We start from the raw sequence: 23,024 nt of genomic DNA on the forward strand, positions 1-23,024 counted from the left end.
CAGGCAAGTCTCTCGTCCCGCAGACAGACTGAAACTCCACTTGGACCTGCATCTTGGACTGCATCTGGTGACGGTAATCAAGTGGAGAACTGGTGCATGTGGCACTACGCCAAGCTTGCCGAGGCTGCAGAGTAGAACAAGGACTCCTGTTGCCAGCTGCAGTTAGCGGGCTTGCTGTTTATCAGCTAACAATGGGCTGGTTAGCAGCAACTGAACTTTTAATATGAAATATCGAAATATAGCACCTTTTATGTCTATGATTAAAGATCATTAGATTGCCCACCCCTATGATTACTACTCAGTCTGTGAACACAGCTACACAATGTCCTCTGAGGGACTGGAAGGAACTTTTCAGAGTTTGAGAAAATAGCCCGCAGTGATGTCATCAGGGTCATATAGGCTTGGCCTCAAGACTTATAGACAGTCAAAACTAGAGATGTGGCATTCAAAAAAAAAAAAAGTGGACATGTAGGCGGCAGGGAGGTTTGATAATAGATGTTATTCAGTTGCATTTTGGGAAATGTAAGATCCAGTGTTCAGGGAGCTCGACACACACTAGAGACGGAAAGTCAGGATATCTTGGCCGCTGCTGCATTGATTTTGATTTTTCTCTCTCTCTTGTGAATTTGTAAAACATTAGGGAGTTGCATTGCTGAATTGCTGGAGAAGTCCTTTAAGCTTTGCATTCAGGCAGAACACAGAGGTCATACGTCAGCTGAATGACACAGCCCGTTCAATCCAACAGCAACTTTACTAAAAGCAAGGAGGGGGGCCAGCTGAATGACAAGTGAAAACATTGATCTCTTCTAAAGAGGGATAAGAGGTTCCTCATGGTGACACAGCTCACTCGTGGTTACAGGATGAGAATATCCTATAATCAGTACTGGGAATACAAACCGCATTTCTTCACATCACAAAAGGGTAACACAGAAATATATTTACAAGTTAGCAGTCAATGAAGTCTATCTGGGTCAACAGTAGTCCCTATAGCCTTAACAAGGTATTTATTAAATTACGTTCCGAAAATATGAGCAGCTCGTGGGAGCCACTGTTCACATCAGCAGAATAAATCTCTCACTTGGCATCCTGAAATGCAGGAGCATCTACACGGGCAGAATAACTGTACAGTAGCAATACAATTAACTCTGCTTGCAGAAGAGCACGTGCGTAGTTGATCTAAAACTCATTTAAAATGATCTTCAAAGTGAGGGTTTCAACAAGTTAATTACTACAGAATATGTTATCAAATCATAGCAAAAGAGATCCAATCAGACTCAATTTGACTGTAGCAACTGCACAAACAAGATCTGAACTCTAAACCCTTACTGATTCAGGGCCAGTTTATTATCATCACTCAACAAAGAAAGTGCTGAATCCATTTAGTCTTAATTTACTGTCTCTTTTAAAAATTTTACTCCATGTCTGACAGCAGAGATACACACTGCAGCAAAGCTCGTTTACTTCTCTATTTTATTTTGCACTTCCCTCACAAAAGGACCATTGCTCTATAAAGTAGGTCTAACCACTGTGTTGTGTCTTGCAGTTTCTCCCAGACAATATCATTGTGCCTGGGAGAAGTTCAAATCAAATGGGCCAGACCTCTGTAAAAATACAGTGAGAATAAGACCAGGAGGCCAAACTCAAAAAGCAATGAGACCAAATAATAAATAAGACCCTGAGAGAGACAAAGAAAGCAGTGTGTGCCTCTGTCTGATCTATTGGTAGAGTTCAACATACACAAAGCCCTCCAGTCTCCGTTCAGTTTGGATTACGCTGCACTCAGATCAGCACAGTGTAGCTGTGGAAGCTCAGGGAGAAGTCGGCACAAAGCCCAAAGCTGAAATTTTATATAGACAGATATGCTCAGAATAGCTCTCAATCAGAAATGAAATACAATCCACCCGTCAAACTAGGACTGGTGTAAAGCCACAAATGAACGCAAGAAAACCGAAAAAAGAAATAATAAAAGAAGAGGCTGCCACAGCAGAAGGTGGATCTTTGTCAAATAACTTTTGAGCTATGCACTGATAAAAAGCTAGGCCTGCTTGACAGATCACAACAATATAGCAATATAAAGAGGGATCAGCCATAGTTGTCTGCTTTCTACTTCCTCTTCATACTGCAATCCTTTAACCGCATTCACATTATTCCATAAGTAGATGATTAGTGCAGTTGTTACCGACAGAATTCTCCAGAATCCAGAGTTTTTCAAATACAAGACTTACTGTGATAAAACCAGCCTCCATAACATGTTTTTACACACTGGTTTCTAGTTAACTGTCTGCTCCACGAGTCATCTCCAGATTCAGAGTCATCTGAGCGTTGGCTCTCTCATGTCTATCTTTAGTACAGACTCGACCGTGTTCACATGAGGCTCAGCTGGCTGCGATCATAGAAAGAATATATACAAATTCAGCTGAGGAATGGCTTTTTCCTTTCATCACGATATCAACAATGCTGATTGTGTTCAAGTGAGGCAAGGACAGGACCACTGTAAGTCTATTCCAAATTACATGTCTCAAGTAAGGTCCAAATGTGTATGTGTGTACACGTGATTCTCCATAAAACAGCTTTTTTTTTCAATTTTATTTTGTCTCAATTAAGAAAACATCAGCACCAAGTCCATTTAACAGCTGTTGATGTTCAAACTGAGATTTTTTTTTTTTTCCCTCCATGTTGGCTTGGAAGCAGAGGTTGAAAGTTCATTCTTCACTGTGGTAACCAGTATTTGAAAATCTCATCACAAGCTCCGTTTAGTAGCTGCTCTGGATTTGTTTTGTTTTATTTTCAGGCAATCTTGTAAAAGCAACGGGGGTTAACAATGTAGTACTTTCGCAACTGTCAAACAAATACGCTTATTAAAAGTTAGTAAAATTGAACCAATTATGTTGCAATCCAATTAAATTAGATTTTAATATTTCATATTTTTGCCAAAGAAAAATGACATCTTTATTTGATAAAGGTATAAGGTTGTGTTTAATTATTTGGGTTAAAAAGAAAGTGTGTTATTTTGGTATAAATTGAGGTAAATTTGTGATTTTATGGTATAGTCAATGGCTCATAACCTGCAGTTGTGTATAGGTGTTACATGAATGATGGCCCTTCAGTGTAATTAAATTAGATGAAAATCCAGACACTTCTATCTCTCGCACTGCTATCCTAGTTTCCCCATCTCTCTCAGACCCATACATCACTCCTAATCACATCACCATCAGCAATTATAACTACGGCCCAGTCCCCCGCTCTGCCAAGCCAGACACAAACACACACACACACACACACACACACACACACACACACACACACACACACACTTACCATTGCGGTCTATGGCAAATGGCGTCCCTGCAGTGACAATTTCATAGTTGCAGATCTGGCTGTATTGTGGTGAACAGTCCTGGTCCCATGCTTCCACCTGTAATAATGTAATGTGACATCCCGTTCACTCCCAGGCCATCAACAACAGCTGCAACACTAAAACAACTACAGACAATTACAATACCCCACATTTTTTACCTGAATGATTTCTGTGGCTCTTTTAGACAATGTTAACTTGTACATGGAATCACATTTTTTATTTGTTTTAACTCTTAAACTCTTCTTTTCTTTAACAAAATACTAACAAAGAGGACAATATTAGGTATGATAATAATGATAATAAATATAAAACAAAACTAAATATGCATTCACTGGAAATTCTAATATCTATATACCTGCAGAATGCTGTCGTAGATCTTGCCCTCTATTACTGACGCCTTGTACAGTGGCTCCCGAAACACAGGCGAGAACTCATTAACGTCATCTACCTGGATGTGAACCACCGCCCTGAGTGAAGGAGGGAATGGAAGACAGAAGAAGGAGGGAGGGAGCACGGTGGGGAAAAGGACAGAGGGATGCAAAGAAATTGAAGTGGAGATGATTGATGGAGAAAAGGTAACATAAGGACACAGGGAAAGAATAGATGGATGGAGGAAGGGAGAGAGGAGAGACGGAAAAAAACCCGCAAGTCATTAGAGATGATTAAAATTAATTAAGACCTATTTCACTGTTTATTTTAAGAACACCAGTTAGTTGAAGGCGAAGGAAAATTAAAAGAAAACAGTTCCTTACTGTGCTTAGATGGAAAATAGATTTATTCCTGGAGAAAGCAGCTGAAAAGAGCTGATTAAAAAGGTACCACACATGAGGTCGTGTTTGTTAGTATTTCTTTGTGAAATGGGTTTCCGTTATTATCTACAACTTAAATTTAACAGGCCTGTCTACTGACACAGACTCGTCTTGAAAAGCTAGATTATTTTTCAAGGTTCAAATTTTTTCCCTTCCCTCCTAGTCTGATGTCTCATCCGCTGGGAGAAACTGCTGAAGATATTAACTTGGCACTCCAATAACATTTGTGCACTAAAGTATATAAATGAAGCAATAATTCAGATGTATCATGAAGTTTTCTTCACTGGTGACCTTCTCTGACAACAACTCGCGGTGCATCTGAGGAAGCACATCTGGCTAATTAATGACATTAGCTTAATGAGGCCTATTTAGAATGTCATGCAGTGATAATGTCACACACACACACACATACACACGCACGCACACACGCGCATGCGCACACGCACACACATAACACTGTGTGGCATTCATCTTCCACTAGAGAAAATTTATCACAGATCCCTGAGCTGATAAATTTCCCTCTCTTTCTCTGTTTAGTACCGAGCCTGCAGCAGCCTATTTCAGCAGCTCCTCGTCTCTGACTGAAGGACCAGAGGGTTTGATTTGCTGCTGTCCGTGCTGGTCTGCCTGTCTGTCAATCTCATTCACATAGCACTGCCACGCACACGTATACGGACACACATTATACTGATGGGCCATTAGGGGGACATATCCTGAGAGCAGAACTGCAAGTCTCAGCTGTCACTTCTTCAGAGCTGAGGCATAAAAGAAAATGAAAAAAGAAAAGAGATAAAATAGAAACAGCAAAGACAAGATCTAATTATAATAAAGTTATTTTTCCACCTAACGTTGAGCGATGAGCAAGTTATGAAGGAACCACGTGGAGCATGTTGGTATTTTTTACTTTTAGATTAATTTAAAGTTAGGGAAAAGATGAATGATGTAAAGGTAAATATTCAAACGAATACAACTAAAGCTACATTTAGTTGTAGTGTGTCTGTACTTTAGTCTCTAACTGCTAATTGAGGTTGTATTTCAAAATGATGTTACACAAATACCCCATACTGTATTGGTGAGGCTCAACTTAACTTCCTCTCTAGGCTTTTTCTCTTTGAGAACTTAATGTAACTCATTTGTGCAGCCACCTTTGTAACTTTGATTTAAATTCTTTGAAGTTAATATTTGTTTCGTATGTAATGTTTCTGATATTTTGTCCGCCCGCTGTGTATCTGAGTTGCAATGGCAGCTGCAGAAGTGAGTCATGCTTAAATAAATAATAATTAGCAGTATGTGACAGTTTTAATAAAAGGTCTGACAATCAGAGAAGGGAAATTTTCCTTTTCAGAAGCATTAAAACACTTTCAGACACAAACAGGCCAGATAGTCACCGCCTGCGTGTTGGAGAAGTCACTAAATGCCTAAAGCTTTTGAGAACAAATGTCAACAAACAGACACTGACCGAAAGGAAGGGATTATTTGCTTAACAAGAACCTACAGCTGTCACGGTCACGCCCATGACTCCAGTTTATTCCTTGTGCTCCCTGATTGCTGATCAGCCTGTACACTAGCAAGACATTTGCTCATCAGCTCAGCAGGACGTCTGGGGGTCCGGGGTCTTCATCCACCCTTCACCACATCGTTGCTTCAGCCACTTTGATATCACACGTCCGGGCCACTGTGTATTCTAAGCTTTATCTCTCGTGTAATCTCAGACTTAATCCTTTTCTCCTTGTGCTTCAGGATCACTGCATGCCCGCCTGCTTACCTGCTCATCTCTCTGCCTGCCCTCCACGCTCACAATATTGCCCACAATCCAACCCAGCTCTGCTTCACCGGACCTCAGCTTCCCTCAACCCTCCGCCTCCACTGCCTGCTCCCCCTCAGTTCATCTCCCTGACTGCTGGTCAGTCATCCAGCCCCACTCACTGCCCTGCCTTACCCCCCCACCCCCCCAGCCCCCCCCCACCCCCGCCCTGTCAGACACCAGCAATAAACCGTCTTATTTTACTCAAACTCTGAGTCAGCGTCTGATGTTTGGTTTCGCCCGTTGATCATAATAATAACCTCCATAATATTAGATTTAAGTAAGATTTATTGAACAATATAAGCTCACAAAAAAAGGTTTAGTGAATTGAAGTGAAGCTATTGTGCTATTTTGTACAGCTCTGTTTTTCATTTTTTAAATGTGAATAGGTAGAAGTTGTTGGGTTTTTTTTGTTTGTTTGTTTTTTTCCCTGTCAGTGTAAATTCTACCAGTATTTTGCTGATCTCTGTGAGTTATGACTGTTGGTCAGTCAAAAACAATATGAAGCCATCACCTTGGGCTTCAGGAAAGTGTGATTTTAGTTTCTGATTTATAGATCAACATTGATTAAACAAGAAACTCATCGAACAACAAAATAATGCCACTTTATTTGTCAGTGAAAATATTTGTTAGTTGTAGCTTTAGCAGAAACCAAACGTCCCTGTTTAGGTGGTAAAAAAACTAGTTTAAGTCTACCGTCTTTATCTTCACACTGGATTTAAATTAAATATATAAACACACATTGCTTGACTCACTTGTGGGATTTCTTCCAGTCAGCACCGCTGGGTCCGGCCCCACAGTCGTAGGCCTGGATTATAAAGGTGTACTCTTTCTGGATCTCACAATCCACAGAGCTACTGGCCCTCAGGACTCCCTCTCCCGATGTGCGATTCAGCACCACCGCCTCGAATGGAACATCCTGACCATAGATCTTGAAGGCACAAATCTCCCCTAAAAAGGCAAGTAAAGAAAGGTATAATTGATTTGGTTACTTTTGCAGTCACACCGGTCGGTGCTTGGGCCCTAAATAATAATAATAATAATAATAATAATAATAATAATAATAATAATAATAATAATAATAATAATAATAATAATAATTCAAACTAAGCAAGACAAACAAAAACTGTGTGAAGATATTCAGAGAGAAGGGGAGAGACAAACATCAAGTGAAAATTGTAATTGAATCTTTTACCCCAGAGAAAAGAGAAATGAGCCACATGAGTTCTAAAGAAGAAAAGGCACAACTCCGGAAAACATCAGAAACATAATGGGCTTCAACACGTCTTTTCTCCAGCAGAGAGTGTGGTCTCTGGGTGCTTAATATGGAGACAGTCACACAACACAATGAGAGATAAAGTCTGAGCCTGCACTTAATTTCAGGCAGACACAGTGTGAACAAACAAACACTGAAAAAACTAGATTTTTTCATTCACTCATTTCTATGCCTCCAAGTTGGCGACAGCCACGGTCGGAGGCATTATGTTTTGTGTCCAGTCGTCCCATTCTCATGATCCTAATAACTCAGGAACGCCTTGAGGGAGTTTCTATGGAGGGAATATCCACTTCGACTCAAGGATGAACTGATTAGAATTTGGTGGTAAAAGGTCACAGGTCAAGGACACTGTGACCTCACAAAACACACTTTTCGCCATAACTAAAGAATTCATAAGATAATTATGACACAATTTAACACAAATCTCTAATAGGATAAAATGATGAAGTGATTACATTTTATATCCAAAGGGTCAAAGGTCAACTTCACTTTGACAACATGATGTTGTGCAAAAACACTTTGTTAGCCATTAATGCTGTGACTCAGGAACAGAAGGGCAGGTTATGACCACACTTCTTATTTGGTCAGACACTGAATTGGTCACACTAATCTTTGGTGTGTGTGGTGATTGAATGGATCTTCTGTGCTGCCCGGTTGCAGCAGCAGCACTGTGGGTAAGGAAGTAACAACTAACAATACGCACTGCTGACATTTACTTTACAGCACGGTTATCACTTCAAATTTTAGTCTCAGTCTCATTTCTGGACACAGTGAACTTTGTCAGCATGAGTTGCTCACAGAAACACAGAAACGGCTCCTGGGGTGTAGTTTAGAGAAAGATAATTTCTGATACGTGTCAAACTGTGCCAGCTGAACAACAACAACAAAAAAAAACAGAACAGAAGAGAAATTTGTCATGTCCACAGAGTGTTTCACCATACACACCGAGTGTTTTGTGTTTGCCTAACGTGTGCGTGTGTGTCTGTGTGTAGATCTGGTTGTGAGTCTGGAAAACATCTGCGGAGTTCATTCTCTGCTCAAGTGTTCATTTCAGGGATTTGGTAAATCTCCTTGCAGAGGGAACAAAAAGCTGCAGCACTCTGACCCTGTGCTGGCTTATATCTCTCAGAACATAGTGGGACACAGCGGAAACAAAAAGCTACCGTGCCATGGGAATTCTGCTTGTGTGCTCAAACCCCACTAACAAATACAAAGACAAAGTTCCCTCTCGTCACTTGCTTCTCTTCACTTCTGTGCCTCTCGTCTTCGTGTCCCACTGTCATGCGCACAGTCTTTCCACTTACTCTCTCACTCTGACTTCCTTTTGAACTGATTCAACTTTTCAAATCCCCTCCTTGGTGAAATAATGATGCTGCCAAACACAGTGGGCTTCAAGGTTCGATCCTCAACCAATTTTCAAGATGCCGCACACTCGCATTTGTCCCTTGAAGGTGTTATCGAAATAAAAAGGTCCCCACTACGACAGTGGGACGCGATGTGTGCATACAGAAAACGAATAATAAACACAATGGGTGGTATGGAAGAAGGGCGATAAACACATGCTTGATCCTGCCTGCACATTCACACATTTAAACACACAAGCTGAGCAAATATGGTCTTAGATGGGACCAAAGAGAAGGGAAACTGGTTTGAAAATACCAATGATTATAATATACTGCTGCAGCCCTTTATGCATAAACCTTGACTTAGTGGTGGAGAGCAGGAAAAGGTAGTTCCACTTAACAGTTTGGGGTTGGATGTAAATCCATTTTCCGCTCCATCTGTTGTGGCAAAAGCATTTTTCTGGATTACATTTTACAGGGGAGCGTAACAGAGTCATGGAGGGGAGGAAAGCTAGAGAGAGCAATAGAAGAGGAGGCAGAGAGAGATGAGGAGGAATGTGATGTGCCAATGTATATGTAAATGGTAATGACAGAGATTTCAGATTCCTACTGTGTCAGCGAATGTGTTTTTCTCACCAGCCCCAACAGAGGGAACACTATAATTTAACCCTGTTGCGGTGTACGGATGGAATGAAGTCTAATCTTTTGGCCTATGTGTCATGAGGGAAAGGGGTCGCTTTTCAAAGTAAATATCAAATCGCATAGATTTTTGCCTCGGGGAGTTGGCCTGTTGCCAGCGCAGATTGCAAGTAAAGTGGAAGAGTCAGCGAAAAATGGCTCAATAATAACAATCATCTAAAATAGATGGTACTCCACGGAAAGCTCGAGCAGCATAAAGTGCATCGACAGAAAATGTCAAACTGTCAGGGAACATGTATTTCACAGGATGTTTAATTGCCAATATAAAAGGAAAAGTACAAGATGGATACAATTAACGAGAAAATGATGCTCCATGAGCTAGCACGTTATCACAAGGAGCTGAAACAAATTAATGTATTCCTACCGTAAGTAACAGGAGTTGACAGAGCATTTCATTTCTTATGAGTTTTTTCTTTCCTCTACTTGTTGGGTTTAACAAATGCTTACACTTTATTTTTAATATCTGTGGCTGTTTTTAAAGGGTAGAAAAAGTGCTACGTCAGATACGGTGTTTAAAATAATGATTTAATCTCATAACTAAGACAAACTGGCTGAATCAGCTTAACATATTTTCCCGAACCCCATTCACATACATATTTTCTATATGGCTCTGACTTTAATATATATCACTTTGTGTTTGTGATTAGTCTTGTCTCGTCTTTTAGTGTTTCAAGTTTGTAATTTCAGCGTGTACACTTATTTCTATTGATGTAAGTTTAAAAAAAGAATTGTCAGCAGGTAATCCGAGCCACATAAACTTTTCCAATTTTGCTCACAGTTTGGTCCAAACTGAACTCATTTTCATAGCATTAAAAATGAATTAATACTTCCGAAAAGTGAAATGAAGTGGAAGGAAAACTAAATTGATTTATGGCAATAATACTAATGAACGCATGAATAATGAACACTTGTAAATTTTACAGAAAGGCACTAGTTTAGAGAATTCAAATCACACTAACATACTTATCAAAAGAAATAATTTAATGAAATATTAATGTATGACAGTTAATGCGCTGCTCTGCATGGAGACAGTACTTCTGAACTGATTATACTTCTGAATTTTCTCCCAACTTCTCTTCACTGTGTTTTATACTTGGAATTGTTCTGTATGAAATTAGTCTACGGCTTTCAAGATGCTGCCCGTCATAATTCAGGACTTAAATTTATTAAGGAGTGATTGATTTAGCTGCTGCTCGACACAGATGTTATTCTTGAGCTCATGTTAAACCTACAAGTACCTAAAACAAGCATACACAGAATAAATAAGAAGAAAAGACACAGGAATCTGCAAATATCGGAATATAGGAAGCGGCAAAGTGACATTTTGGCCAGTCCTCACAACTTCAAAGAGCTTTTTGAAGGTGAAGACTTGGTTTTCCAGTTCAGGTTAGAATTAGGTTTAGGCATTTAGTTGTGATGGTTAAGCTTAGAGTAAGGGGGTAGGAAATGTATTATGTCGATGAGCGTCCTCACAGCTAAGTTAAGACAGGAATGTTTGTGGGTTAGATTTGCTTTCTAATTTGAACATCACGCAGTTTGTATCAAACCACACACAAAGAACATCAGTGTTCATGAAGAAAGTCTAGACTTATAAACATCAACAGAAACAGCATTTAAATAAAATGTGTTATTTTTGGTTCTAATAATAATTGAATGTGAACTATTGTACAAATGGCAAAAAATGACATTTAAGCTACAGAAGGGTCTGACAGCTGTATATCGGTCGAAATGTACTGTGAAGATTACTAACCCGCAATTAAACCATTATAGAAGTCTGAACAGGATGTAACAGACGGGCTGAATAAATGACTTGAAATGACAGGGTTGATCTTTGCAACACAATGAATAGAAAATACTGTAACTACACCACCATGCTCATTGAAATGAAAGCAAGAAGCACTATATAAAGACCATGACACACAGGCATCACATGGAGCCCGGCGTAAAAGGTTCAGGACCTGTGATTTAAATTTCTGTCCTCGCCTCCGACTGGAGATCTTTGAACGATTGTCCCCCTGATGTCAAGAAGACAATTATGTAAAACAGACAGGCTGCCTAAGTCCTCTGGGCTAAAGGAAGGAACAATTGTGTTTATGAAAGAATGTGTCATACTGTCCAGTAATGTAACCCACTGGTAAAAAATGGTGGAAACAAATCTAGAGTGACAAGCTACCACTTCACTAATAAGTGCCCTAGAAGAAGATCACTCTTCTCTAGATTTCAGTCGTTAACAATCTGATGCGTCACCTTGCATCATGAGGTGCAAGCAAAACTCAAGGAGTGACTTCACAAGTACTGAAAGCCTCATGTGAACCACTTCCTCAGTCGAGCCTCAACAGAGAAACTGAAAATTCAATCATGTTAATTCCTCTTCTTAATAAAATACTGTTGTGACTCCATCTGGTGTGTATGTGCCTGTTTTGTGCGTGTGTGTGTGTGTGTGTGTGTGTGTGTGTGTGTGTGTGTGTGTCTCTGTGTAGAGCATTAGACACAAAAGCTTCAGTATCAAGATTTGAAAGTGTGTATGTGTGTGGGTGAGTGGGGTGGGGGGCAGGAGGCTGTAAGACCTTGATTAAAGTGAGTTTCTGAGCAGACAGACTATCAGGCGGTTTTAAGCCCTTATTCCTTCACTCTCCTCCCCCCAGTGCTGAGCTCACACTCACCCCTGTTCCTCTCGTTTAATTAATGACTGGATTACACTTCATCCCACTACTGACCCAAAGATACACCCTTACTCTTTGACACAAACACACGCACACAACACAACAGTGAGACAGTGTGTGTATACACACTTATACGAGGATTTCACACATTATGCACAGAGAGCTACACACAAATACACACTAAGGATAAAAATGACAATCATTTTGAGGGTAAAGGGCTTCATTACAATGTCTCAGATTTTAATAAGACTTTATTGACTCGGCTTTTGGTTTGCTCTGTGTTTTTTATTCAATGCTGAAAGTGAGAAAAAGGCTGTAGTCTAAAAATGTCAGCAGATCCTTCGTAGGGGTTTGTTTTTGCAGCTTTAGTGCTTTTCATAGTAGACATAAGAGATTTCATTAAAAAAGATTTCATCATGAAGAAGCACCTTGCTCTAAATTACCTAGTGGCATATGGAGCACATGGCTGTGTATGACTGAGCAAACAAGGTAATGTGTTCTAAGTCTTCTGCTATAGAGCCTGAATCACTCCAGCTGTCGGCACTAACTTCTTGGTAAAAAGGAAAATTAGAGTGGAGAACCAACCACTTTGCCTGACTGAATGTGTTTTCATGCCACACTCAAGCTGTGCTTTTATGGACGTTATGTTTAGGCTCCTGCTGTTCCATCTACACTGAGTTACCAGTTTTAGTAGGTACACACATACAGTCGAATGCTATCCAATACATACAGGAGGAAGAATATCAAAAACACCTGTCAGTGTGCTGCAGTGCAATACCACATCACAAGTGTCAAACTACCTTGGAGTTTGACACTTGTGTCAACACCTCTCTGGCTTAGTGTCAAACTGATCTTTTTAAGCATCACAGGGGCAGGTGTTATTGCATTTGATCACTTCGGATTGTGTAGCCTCGGTGACACTTGAAACTCAGTGTGCACTGGGCATTGGTGTTATCCAGCCATGCAGGCAAAAAGAAACAATCAAGTTGTTTGTGTTCCACTGTATGATGAATTTCATTTGTCCAGTAATTCAGGTAAATTTGTTCACACACAAGGTACAAACAAATGTTTTTGATATTGTTCTCTCAGCAAATGTGTGATTTGTTTGCTTTTTTGTTTGCTTGCTATAATTGTATGTATCTGTGACGCGTAATTTTGTTTTTTGTTTAATTGGTACTAATTTCAAATAAAAATGTCACGACAACTATCACCTCTATCACTCCCATTTTTATTGGTGGATTTTTGGATTTAATTTTTCAACCTAGTAAGGCTCAGCTACTTGTTCATAATTTGTGGTTGCAGTGTCTTTTGCATCCCAGTTGTACATCTCAAGTGTCATATAAAATTTTAAGGTTGTAATGTTAAATGCAATTCACGATTCAGTGCACACTGAAGGCCCTCTGTGTCGATGACAAAGTGCCACACAAATAAATTTGCCTTGCCTTGCCTTACTTTCAGTGTTCAGAGTTTATATGAAGGTTAAACATTTTTATCAGTGTATGGATAACACATCTACTTTAAAATGCCTTTATAATAAATTTGCTCTTGTATGAAAATTAATTACACAAGCTGAATATTAGAAAAAAAACTCCTCTCCCACTACTTTTACAGTACAGCTCGGATTTTGTGAGAGTATTGTTAGAAAAGGACGATGCTAGGGACGTAGGGGAGGATGAAGACAAACAAGGGTTCACGGCCTTCCCTAAGCCCTTCTCCTGTTGGCTTTAATGGGTTTTTCTCAGTACTGTGTCAAGGTTTTTGGTGAGGACACGATGAGGACACTGACTGGCGAGCAGTTAACTCGAGGATAAGTTGTCAGATGTCGGTGGTGGCGGTGTAGATTTGTCACAGCCTGATGTGTGGCTTAAATCTTCACTCAAAGCTTCACTTACAACAAAGGAACTTAAAAAACGAGGTGGGTGGGGGGGTGGGGTCAATGCAAGAAGGAAAACACATTGATAAGATAGCCATGCCACTGAGTTAAATTCAAAAGCATCTATTTGATCTGTTCAGTTCTGCATGTGCACCCACAAACTCATCCATTCTTCAAATAATAACAAATATATATGATATTGATTGAAAGTATCTGATTGTTTGTTGACGTTCACATATCCACAGAAAAATAAATCCAGAAGAATAGGCAGCCACCGAGCAATTTACAGTTTCTCATAATTGAGCCATAACAGGAAATAACTCCTGACATATCTTATAATGCAAAAATACCACCATCAATTTTCTCACCTCATTCTCCTCTGATGAAAAACTGCCACTGTAAAGAAATAACTATCTCCATTAATTTCTTTAGAGCCTGTCTGCCACTCTGTAGTGCTATAAGCAGGCTAGTACTCACACAATGCATAGTGTAGTCTGTGCGAATGGGTGCACGCATTTGTTGACCGGTGCAGACACAGTGGACTCCCGGTCGGCTAAATAGAGAGACACGAAGGAGCAATTCATCAGAGTCCCGCTGGACTCAGATAGCCGGCCACTTCCTAATTGCATTTGGGAGATTGTCGCACCATCCACATGACCTCAGGGTGACAAATCAACAGCTCACATAGACGAAAAGCACATGCACGCACACAGACACACCCACACAAAACACACGCACGCACTTTCAGGTTATCTATTCACTCAGGACCCCAATGCCTTGGACAACACAGTATAGGGATAGTGAGAATTCAATATCAGAGACAATACACATTTATTCTGCTGGGGGCTTTGGTGGTCTGCAATGCAATTAGTGTTAATTGCAGCTTCTGAAGTTGTGGGATTAGAATTCATCAGATGAACTGTGACTGTCAGTGTTGCCTGTTAATTGAACTGCTCGAAGATGTGACTTAAATGCTGAAGAGGAGAAGGCTGAGAAGCATTTTGTCTTAAGTGTTTAAAGCCAATACCAAGTGGAGTGTTAACAGCTGAAGTCAGACACAACTATGAGCAGTTTAAGTTGCAACTTTTAGAGAGGCTACTTATGACTGAAAGATGATGGGTTTGAGTGCCATGACAAACTGGGAAATAAGCCTTCAGCTGAGTGCTTAACCCCACATCTCTCCACTGAAAATAGGTAAGTAGGAAAAGATAAATGAGGCACTTGGTTGTTTATCAAGTTAAGTGGGAAATTGTGCACATTGTGTGTGTGTGTGTGTGTGTGTGTGTGTGTGTGTGTGTGTGAGGGAGCGAGAGGGAGAGGGAGAGAGAGAGAGAGACTGGCTGAGTGCATCAAAAGTTGTACCACAAAGGCAGCCCAGTTTTTCACTTCAGCAGTTCACAGTGTTAAAAGAAATTCAGAGTATTAATTTAACAATAGGGAAAGTAAACCCCCCAAAACAGGATAAGAACATCAAAGACCTGAGCACTGAGAAAAACCAGCACATAAGAGGTCAAACAGATACAAAGGAGAAGGGCTGAACGATATGCAAGAAAAGAAAATCATATTGCGATTATTTTCGACGTGAGTCACGGTTTTAGTGGAGAGGGTAATTTTTGCATTTTATTTTTACAGAAAAATATGTAAAAATGACAATGATGTGATTTTTGCTGGTGTCTGTACCAAACAAGCATGTGCCCTTATGTCTGCAGAATGTGATTTGAAAGCTGGCCATCTCTGTAGCACCACAATGCTTCATTTATAATGATATGTTGTGACACATTTTATATTTATCAAAAATTTGCAGCTCCTCTGATTTGGATATTGCACTTGGCCATATTGCAGTTTTGATAATATTTCGAATCATTGTCCAGCCCGACAAAGGAGTGGATTAAGAAGTGAGTGAGAGGAGAAGAGAAGCTGCAAGGGAGATAAAAAAAAAATGAGGAAGTATCTAAAATGATAGCTGTGTGTGAGATAACTGATGCAGGTATAAATGGCGCTATCAAAGTCTCAAGTATCTCAGTGTGCTTCCTCTCCTCCTCCTCACCTTCTCCTCCCCAAGTTCCTTATTCCTTCCTCTGTAGCAGATTTCACAGCGGTAACCAATTATTCAGCACTTAACAACAGCACGCAGATGCACCGCTCAACCTTGCCCCCCATTTACCCCTGACACGCCTCACCCGCTCTTGTTTCTGCCCTCTTTCTCACCTTCCTGCCCTCTTTTTTCCTTCCACAGTCATCTGCTCTTCACTGCAACTGACAGTTTACTGCTCTCTGAGGGTCACCAGTTGAGTTAAATGGTCACTTGAACAAGGGGAATTTCACAGTTTGGGGATGGAGGTGAAGGTGGCAGGTTGAGAGCTGCTGGCCAGGGTCAGATGCTCTTAACTGAGGTCTAAGATAAGATGAACTTTAATAATCCCATGGGGGGAAATTTGCTAATTTGCTACAGGAGCAGAGCAGTCATGGATGATAAGACAGTATACTGGTAGTTTATCAAAGGTCATATATGTAAGAATGTGAAGTAATTTACACGTATTAATCGCTTTTTTTTATTGCCAATGAACGGATTGTAACGCAATTCAAAAAATGAGACCTTTCCTGACTTTCTCAGTTTTTCTATAAAACAGCCCGTGGACTGATTTCCATGTGAAGGACTTGGGCTAAATTCATGGGAAAATCCAAAGTATGTGACATTTATGCTTGCTCTTGAGAGCATTGCCTCAAGAGCAACTCTTCCACTACTTCCCCTACAGTGTCAACATTGTGCAACACTAGCTAACATTATCTCAGAAACGAAGTCCGCAAACGACCGGCTTCCAGCACACTTTTTATGTGCTTGGATTTTATGTGCATTATCTCCAGTTACTCATCCCACTCACATCTGTTTCTAACTGACGTTAGTTTAGGATCATCGGTAATCAACCCAATGCCAGACATATTTATTACAGTTACGTTACTTGGCGATATAAACAGTCTATTCTTTTCTGAAACATTAGTGCAACGATTTAGCGAAATGAGTATTGCAATATGGAAACTATCATGTCAATAATGAAGTGTGTGAACACATCTTATTCATAATGGTCTGTCTAGTTCCCTGACTATTAATGTTATCATCAAGCAAATTTAGCTGTGCTGATATTGTCGAGTCTCTCAGTGAAAGCTAGACTGATGAAACTGGCTAGCTAGCTAACGGCAAGATATCATGTAAACTCAATGTATCATGCAACAAGAATGGATTAGTTTTACTCGGTGCTTGTTGCGTCGCATCTTTTGCAGTTGTGAATGATCATTCTTGAAATTCCACAGGAGACAGAACAAAGATCTGCCTCTCATTAAAATGACCTCACTCTGACTATTCTTTGAAGTCAATCTTCTCTCCTAGTCAATCTTTTCACGCTTAATATCACATATTTCAACCAAATCACACCTCTCCCTAGTGACATTCATATCATCCGGTTTCTTTTCATTGCTACATTTTCGACACCCCTCTCTTGGACTGCGGGCCAGCGTGGTTCTGAGATAATCACAGACTCTCAGGTACAGCGGGGAGTCTGCATAAGCCTCTGAGCTGGAAATGTCACAGTGGCTCCAACTATGACCTCTGTCAGCTCAGCAGCTCTCTGAGAAGAGGAGGACATGGCCCAGTGGTTTACAGAAGACACACTCACACTAATTCCCACTCACACACACACACCCACACATTTTCTGCCTCGTGGACATGCACCACTGAACACAGAACATACAATCAAGCATGCACTCACTCACACACACACACCGATCACTAACGCACACAGTTGTACACAAACACGCGGAAACAGTGGTATGAGAGGAAGGACTTCTAACTCTGTGAAACATGATCAGTCTTTTTTTTGCAGATTTATAAATACTGTTTATTATAATATTTTTCTTGTAATTGTGCTACTTTGTTTAATTTGGGTTTTAGATGCAAGTCATAAAACACTAACGCAAATACAATGGCTCCAAGTCGATAGTGTCACTGAGGTGCACCGACTGCAGTGTGATGGGTCCTATTAAGTTAACTCTGTCTCTCTAAACCACTGTCACCACATTGCATGTACACAGTATTAAGCCTTATATTGCTCAGCTCAAGAAATAACAGTACGTTTATTTATTCTAGGGATGTTAGATTATGTACGATGTTTAGCTTTTTAAGTCCTCTAAGATGAATTCATTATTTTCATGAATTAATGGCATAGATATATAGATGCATTACTATGAATCTGAATCATGGGGACACAAAACCACACTACCTACAGTAATCTAAAATGTTTTCCTGTCTCCCACTGATGAGTACTACAGCTGTGTTTCCTGTCACCTTGACAATTTATGAATGCACGACCGGCAAATTCATTTTGAAAACTGACCCGTTATCGAGGTTCCATGAAACTCTAAAACCCACAGCATACCCGGGATGTGGCTCAAATTAAGTCATGACAGATATGCACACTGCATATAAATATAAATCACCTTCAAATGAAGAAGATGTCAGACCACATCTCCATTGGCATGTTATCATCAAGTTATCAAGTCTAAATAGCTAAATAGCCGACTAATAAACCTGTCAATTACAATACAGAGTCCCACTTGTGACACCGCATCGCTGGACTCTTTATAGGATCATGCTTTGAAAGCAAAAAGGAAAAAATGAAACCACAGCATTTAAAGCTACCCTGTGCAGCAACGGCGAAGCAATATTTTTGATGAACTGGTACCTGCATTGTTTCATTTTTGTGTTCTACCAGCATACAAATAAGTAGAGAATACGGGCCCTGTGAGTATACAGTATTGGCAGTTTGGTTACTCTTTCAATGAAGGCTAAAATAATGACAATAACATGATACAGGGAATGTCAGGTCTTTTGTTAAATCTCTCTTAAAGGCACCTTTAAAGCTCTATTTAATAGACTCCAATACAAACAACAAGGAGTATTGATGTTAGTACTGCATTATCTTAGAAGATTCTCATGGCTAACATTTTACACAAAACAACTGCCTTCTATTAACAAATTCAGCAGAAAAAAGTGAACAAGTCCTCCGTCTCACCACCTCCCATACACAAGCACAACATTAAATGGCCTTTTAGCTCCGGTTTGGCCTATCACTCCTGTTGAGCTTGCTAGATAGTTGACATTTACTTACACTGTCATTTTGCATTAGGCAGGTGGTGTGCACTTATCTTCTGTGAGCTTGTTTGCTCAGAGCAGCTGCCAGTGACTTTACACGGTGTGCCTGAGACCGACAACCCAAAACAATGAGATGAATTAAGCTGCGAGACGCACAGAAAAACAGGCTGGTGTGACACTTCTCGGTGGGGAGGACAGCACTGGCAACCAACCCTTCAGCTTTATAGAGAGTCACTTAATTCTTTGTTGATATTAAGATATTGTTGAATGGATATTTAAAAAAAAAAAAGATTTGGTGTTTGCTACTTCAGATGTCAGTGGAGCTGTTATGTCGCTCAGCAGTTTACACAAACAGGCGGAGGTTTGGTTTATCTCCTCACGAAATCTGTGAACAGACAGCACCATGTGAAACTCAGCAGAAATAAATGTGTCCATTTCTTTTCTCTCTCTCTCTGTCTCTCTCTCTCTCTCTCTCTCAGCTCTGTGTTTTCTCTCCATTTGTTATGAACACTTGGGTACAGAATAATTTTCACATCATCTATTATAGATGTTTAACTATAGTATCACTTAAAGCAAACACAACATCAATGAAGTCTGACAGGTGGCATTTGAGAACCCCAGGAGACCTTTTGAATGCTGATGCACACTTATTAAAATGACATAACTAAACTGTCAGTCAGCAGGAGTGTGGGCTGTGGGGTGAGACCACATGCAGCATTCATCAAGAAGGTAAATTCAGAAAAAAAAAAAAAATCTTGAGGAGGTAATGAGCAGTGTAGTTTTGATATGCTGTGGAGGTTAAGATAACCTAATCTGTCATCTTTCATTGATCTCTGCATGCTAGTTATGTTCGTCACAACAGACGGCAGGCAATAGCTCACACATGCGTCGCTGTCATGTTTGATCATTAGTCAGTTCTTCGGCTAAGGGTCAAAAGTTTGAGAACACCTCCATTTTTCCAGCTGTTATTTAAATTTACATAATTTAATGTCTCAGTGTTTCTCAAATTAAAGCACAGAACAAATAAACAATTGGAGATTTAAAAAACAAAAGCAAACGAGGACTCATGGGGTGTTCTTGTTTAAATGAATTGAATTTAAAGTTTTGACTCATCCAGCAGCTGAACACACTCACGGCGTTCTTTCCACAATGCCAATTAAACATTGTGAAGAAAGTTTGTCCCAACACTGTTGCAGAATTTCCCAACAATTGTCTTCCACTCAGTCATCGTCTGGTTGTTTTCTTCTAATGTTTTGGCTCATTATCTTGATGTAGGATGAACCCCTGACCGGCCAGTCCGTCTTCTTTTGTCACTTGCCTTTTTCTCACCATTCTGATGTTGAGAAGAATATACAGTACTTCCTCCAGTACAGTATTGTCCTAGTAGTGCGTCAGCGGGTGTCGTAACACGGTTTGTTCCAACGCTGCCTTTGTACAGACAGGGGGTTTGTAAGTCATCAAAAAAAAAATTGGTGTATCTGTAGCAATTGTTTACATCATTTATTTCCATTGCTGCAGGAAATCTGCAAGTTAACCAATTTCTCCATCCCTGGAAAAGGCCTGTTTTTATGACATTTTCTTGTACCATTTATTCACTGGACTTGAACTGCTTGAATTTCAATAAAAACTGGGAAAATGGGGGTGTTCTACAACTTTTGACTGGTACTGTAAATGTGAATGTGTCTTTTGTTTGTTTTCAGAGAGAATGGCTCCATTCATTTACACAGATTTGCTACGATGAATTTTAGCGCGAAAGTGGAAAAGAACAGGCAGTTTGTGTGCATACCAATGGATTTCATTCCTCGGTATACATTAAGCCGTCACATCTACTGTGTCTATTATGAATACTCAAACAACAGCAGTTTCCAGGTAGGAACAGTAAATCTGATTAAACTTCATTTTAACCATTTTTTCATTAGGTAAATATAATTGATGACCATTTAAAGTCAAAGTGAAAAACAACTCTTATTGTTTAACTTTGTCACATGGTGATATTCGATAAATTTGCTACGTTTTCACTTTTTTGGTAATATAGCCAAATGCCTCACTGACCACCTCTGAGGTTAGTTTCGCTAATCAGATCTTCATAGTGAAGTCATCATTTATTTTGCTCCGCCACAACAGAATCCGTCACCTCACATAATACCCCACCCATATGGACTGTGAGCTGAGAAAATCCTCACCTCGTAGCGACAGCCCCACTTGTGATACAGTTAAATGACACGAAAAGGTCAACAAAAGGTCTTAGAAGGGCAGGAAGGGGCTGGTATTAGACCGTCTTCATCTGTCTGTGCCATGGGAGGTAGGGGAACATTGATAGGGGAATTTTCTTTATTCCCTCTTCTTCCTCTCTTTTCACTTTGCCTTTATTCTCACTTACTCTCTCACAATTAGCAGAGACAAAGAAATTCTCAGGGGTGTAACACTAGATAAAACCCTGTGAAAAAATACTAATAACACTACTGGAAATCATAAGAGCAAATTAGTTCAACAGCTGCAGTGCTGTAGAGCTCAAGGTTTCATGCGATACATATTCAGTATAAGGACAGCATGTTTTCTTTTATATTAGTTTTTAAGTCTTTTATGAGACTATTTACAACACTGCAGTGAAATGAGTCTTTACTGAACCACTCCCTCTAATTATTAAATAGGAGGAAACATATCAAATTTGTCTTTTATGTCTTTATCCTTTAGTGTCTGTCGTCTTACTGGAAGCAAAGCACTCAATGGGCATTAGATCTATATTTACTTTGAGCTAATATGATTACTATTGTTTTCCGCATCTACACGGGATGAGAGGAGATAAAAATGGCACTTCAGGATTTTTATTTATTTGATTATTTGGATTCCCATCATGGGATATTTGCTTTACAATCATTTGATGATACATTTACACCAATATTCACTCGTCACTTTGCCACCTTTCCCTTTAATGGCCGGTGAGGTAAGAGAACACCAGCTTTGAGAGACTTTTGTCAAACTAGTTCAGCGCCGTGGTGATACTGTACTAGCATTTTTAAAATACTCAACAGACGTCTTCATACAATACATATGGATTGTGGGTAACTTTTCAAAGTAATTTCCTGCTACAGTGTTCTGCCAGGGAGGGAAATTGAGTCATTTGCAGCTAGTGCACAGTCAGGAGAGTGGCTGTAAGTATATGTTAGCTAGAACTCTGACTTAGTTCTGTTCAACACTTGACTGATGGCCCTCGCTGCCCTCATCCATTACTCTGTCACTTGTTTGAAATTGCCTTTCAAACGTTCTGGCACTTCTGGAAAAGTGAGCACTCCTCTTTTTTGTCTGGCTAGCTGAAAAAAAGGCACGGTGGCAGGTGAGGACACACAATAATCTTATTTCACTTGCACAGCTGTCAGATCCTGTGGGAACACTTCAGAGGTGATCTGGCCCTACAGTGTGATTGGAATACCAAAATGTGAGTAAAACAGAGCGAGCGATGAAATTAGGAAGGGCACTGGCAAAAAAAAAAAGAAATGCAGACACAATCCTGTGAAAAAAACTAAAACCAGAGAAGACACTCAGAAAGAAATCTGGACATCAGGCAAGCTCTCATTATACTCCCTCCTTTTGACTGGATGTCAGAAATGATACAGTTAGTGTAATACCGTTTTTAAGTATACATGTACTGTACACTGCCTGTAATCAGGAACTCTCAACCTTCACATCATCCTCCTCCTTGTCCCTGTGTGTGAGCCTGGTAACATGGCAGCTCATTCCTAGACACTATTAATGACAGAGCTCCGCTTCTCTAGCACTGACTGTCATCTATCACCCACAGCCAGGCCAGCCATCAGTCCTTCACTAAATTACAACCCACTGCATGAGACATAAAATAGGGTAATGGGCTGAAAATTAGCCAATTACAATCATTACACTGCCATAATTGACCCTGGAGACCCATGTCCAGCAGTACACTCTCTGCCTTAAGGTTATGTGTGTGTTTGCGGGTTGAGGCACTTAATTAGGAGTAGATTGGACCGTGAGGATGAAATCTAATTTATTGAACAGCAGCAACCCAACAGCTGACTGGCA

At 40.1% G+C, this 23,024-nt stretch overlaps 1 protein-coding gene across 1 annotated transcript in view; it reads right to left on the bottom strand.

The window, feature by feature from the left end:
- The window catches only part of LOC111228848 (calsyntenin-2-like), a 144,295-nt gene that overhangs the window by 36,395 nt on the left and 84,876 nt on the right, over positions 1-23,024 (bottom strand). Inside the window, exons 3-5 of the mRNA XM_022754938.1 lie at positions 6,727-6,922; positions 3,714-3,825; positions 3,319-3,415 (exon numbers count right to left, since the gene is read on the bottom strand). Of these exons, the coding sequence (XP_022610659.1) occupies positions 3,319-3,415; positions 3,714-3,825; positions 6,727-6,922 (405 nt within the window). The remainder of the gene's footprint in view (positions 1-3,318; positions 3,416-3,713; positions 3,826-6,726; positions 6,923-23,024) is intronic.

Source organism: Seriola dumerili, unplaced genomic scaffold, assembly GCF_002260705.1.
Source record: "Seriola dumerili isolate Sdu_G_001 unplaced genomic scaffold, Sdu_1.0 BDQW01000226.1, whole genome shotgun sequence".
NCBI lineage: Eukaryota > Metazoa > Chordata > Actinopteri > Carangiformes > Carangidae > Seriola > Seriola dumerili.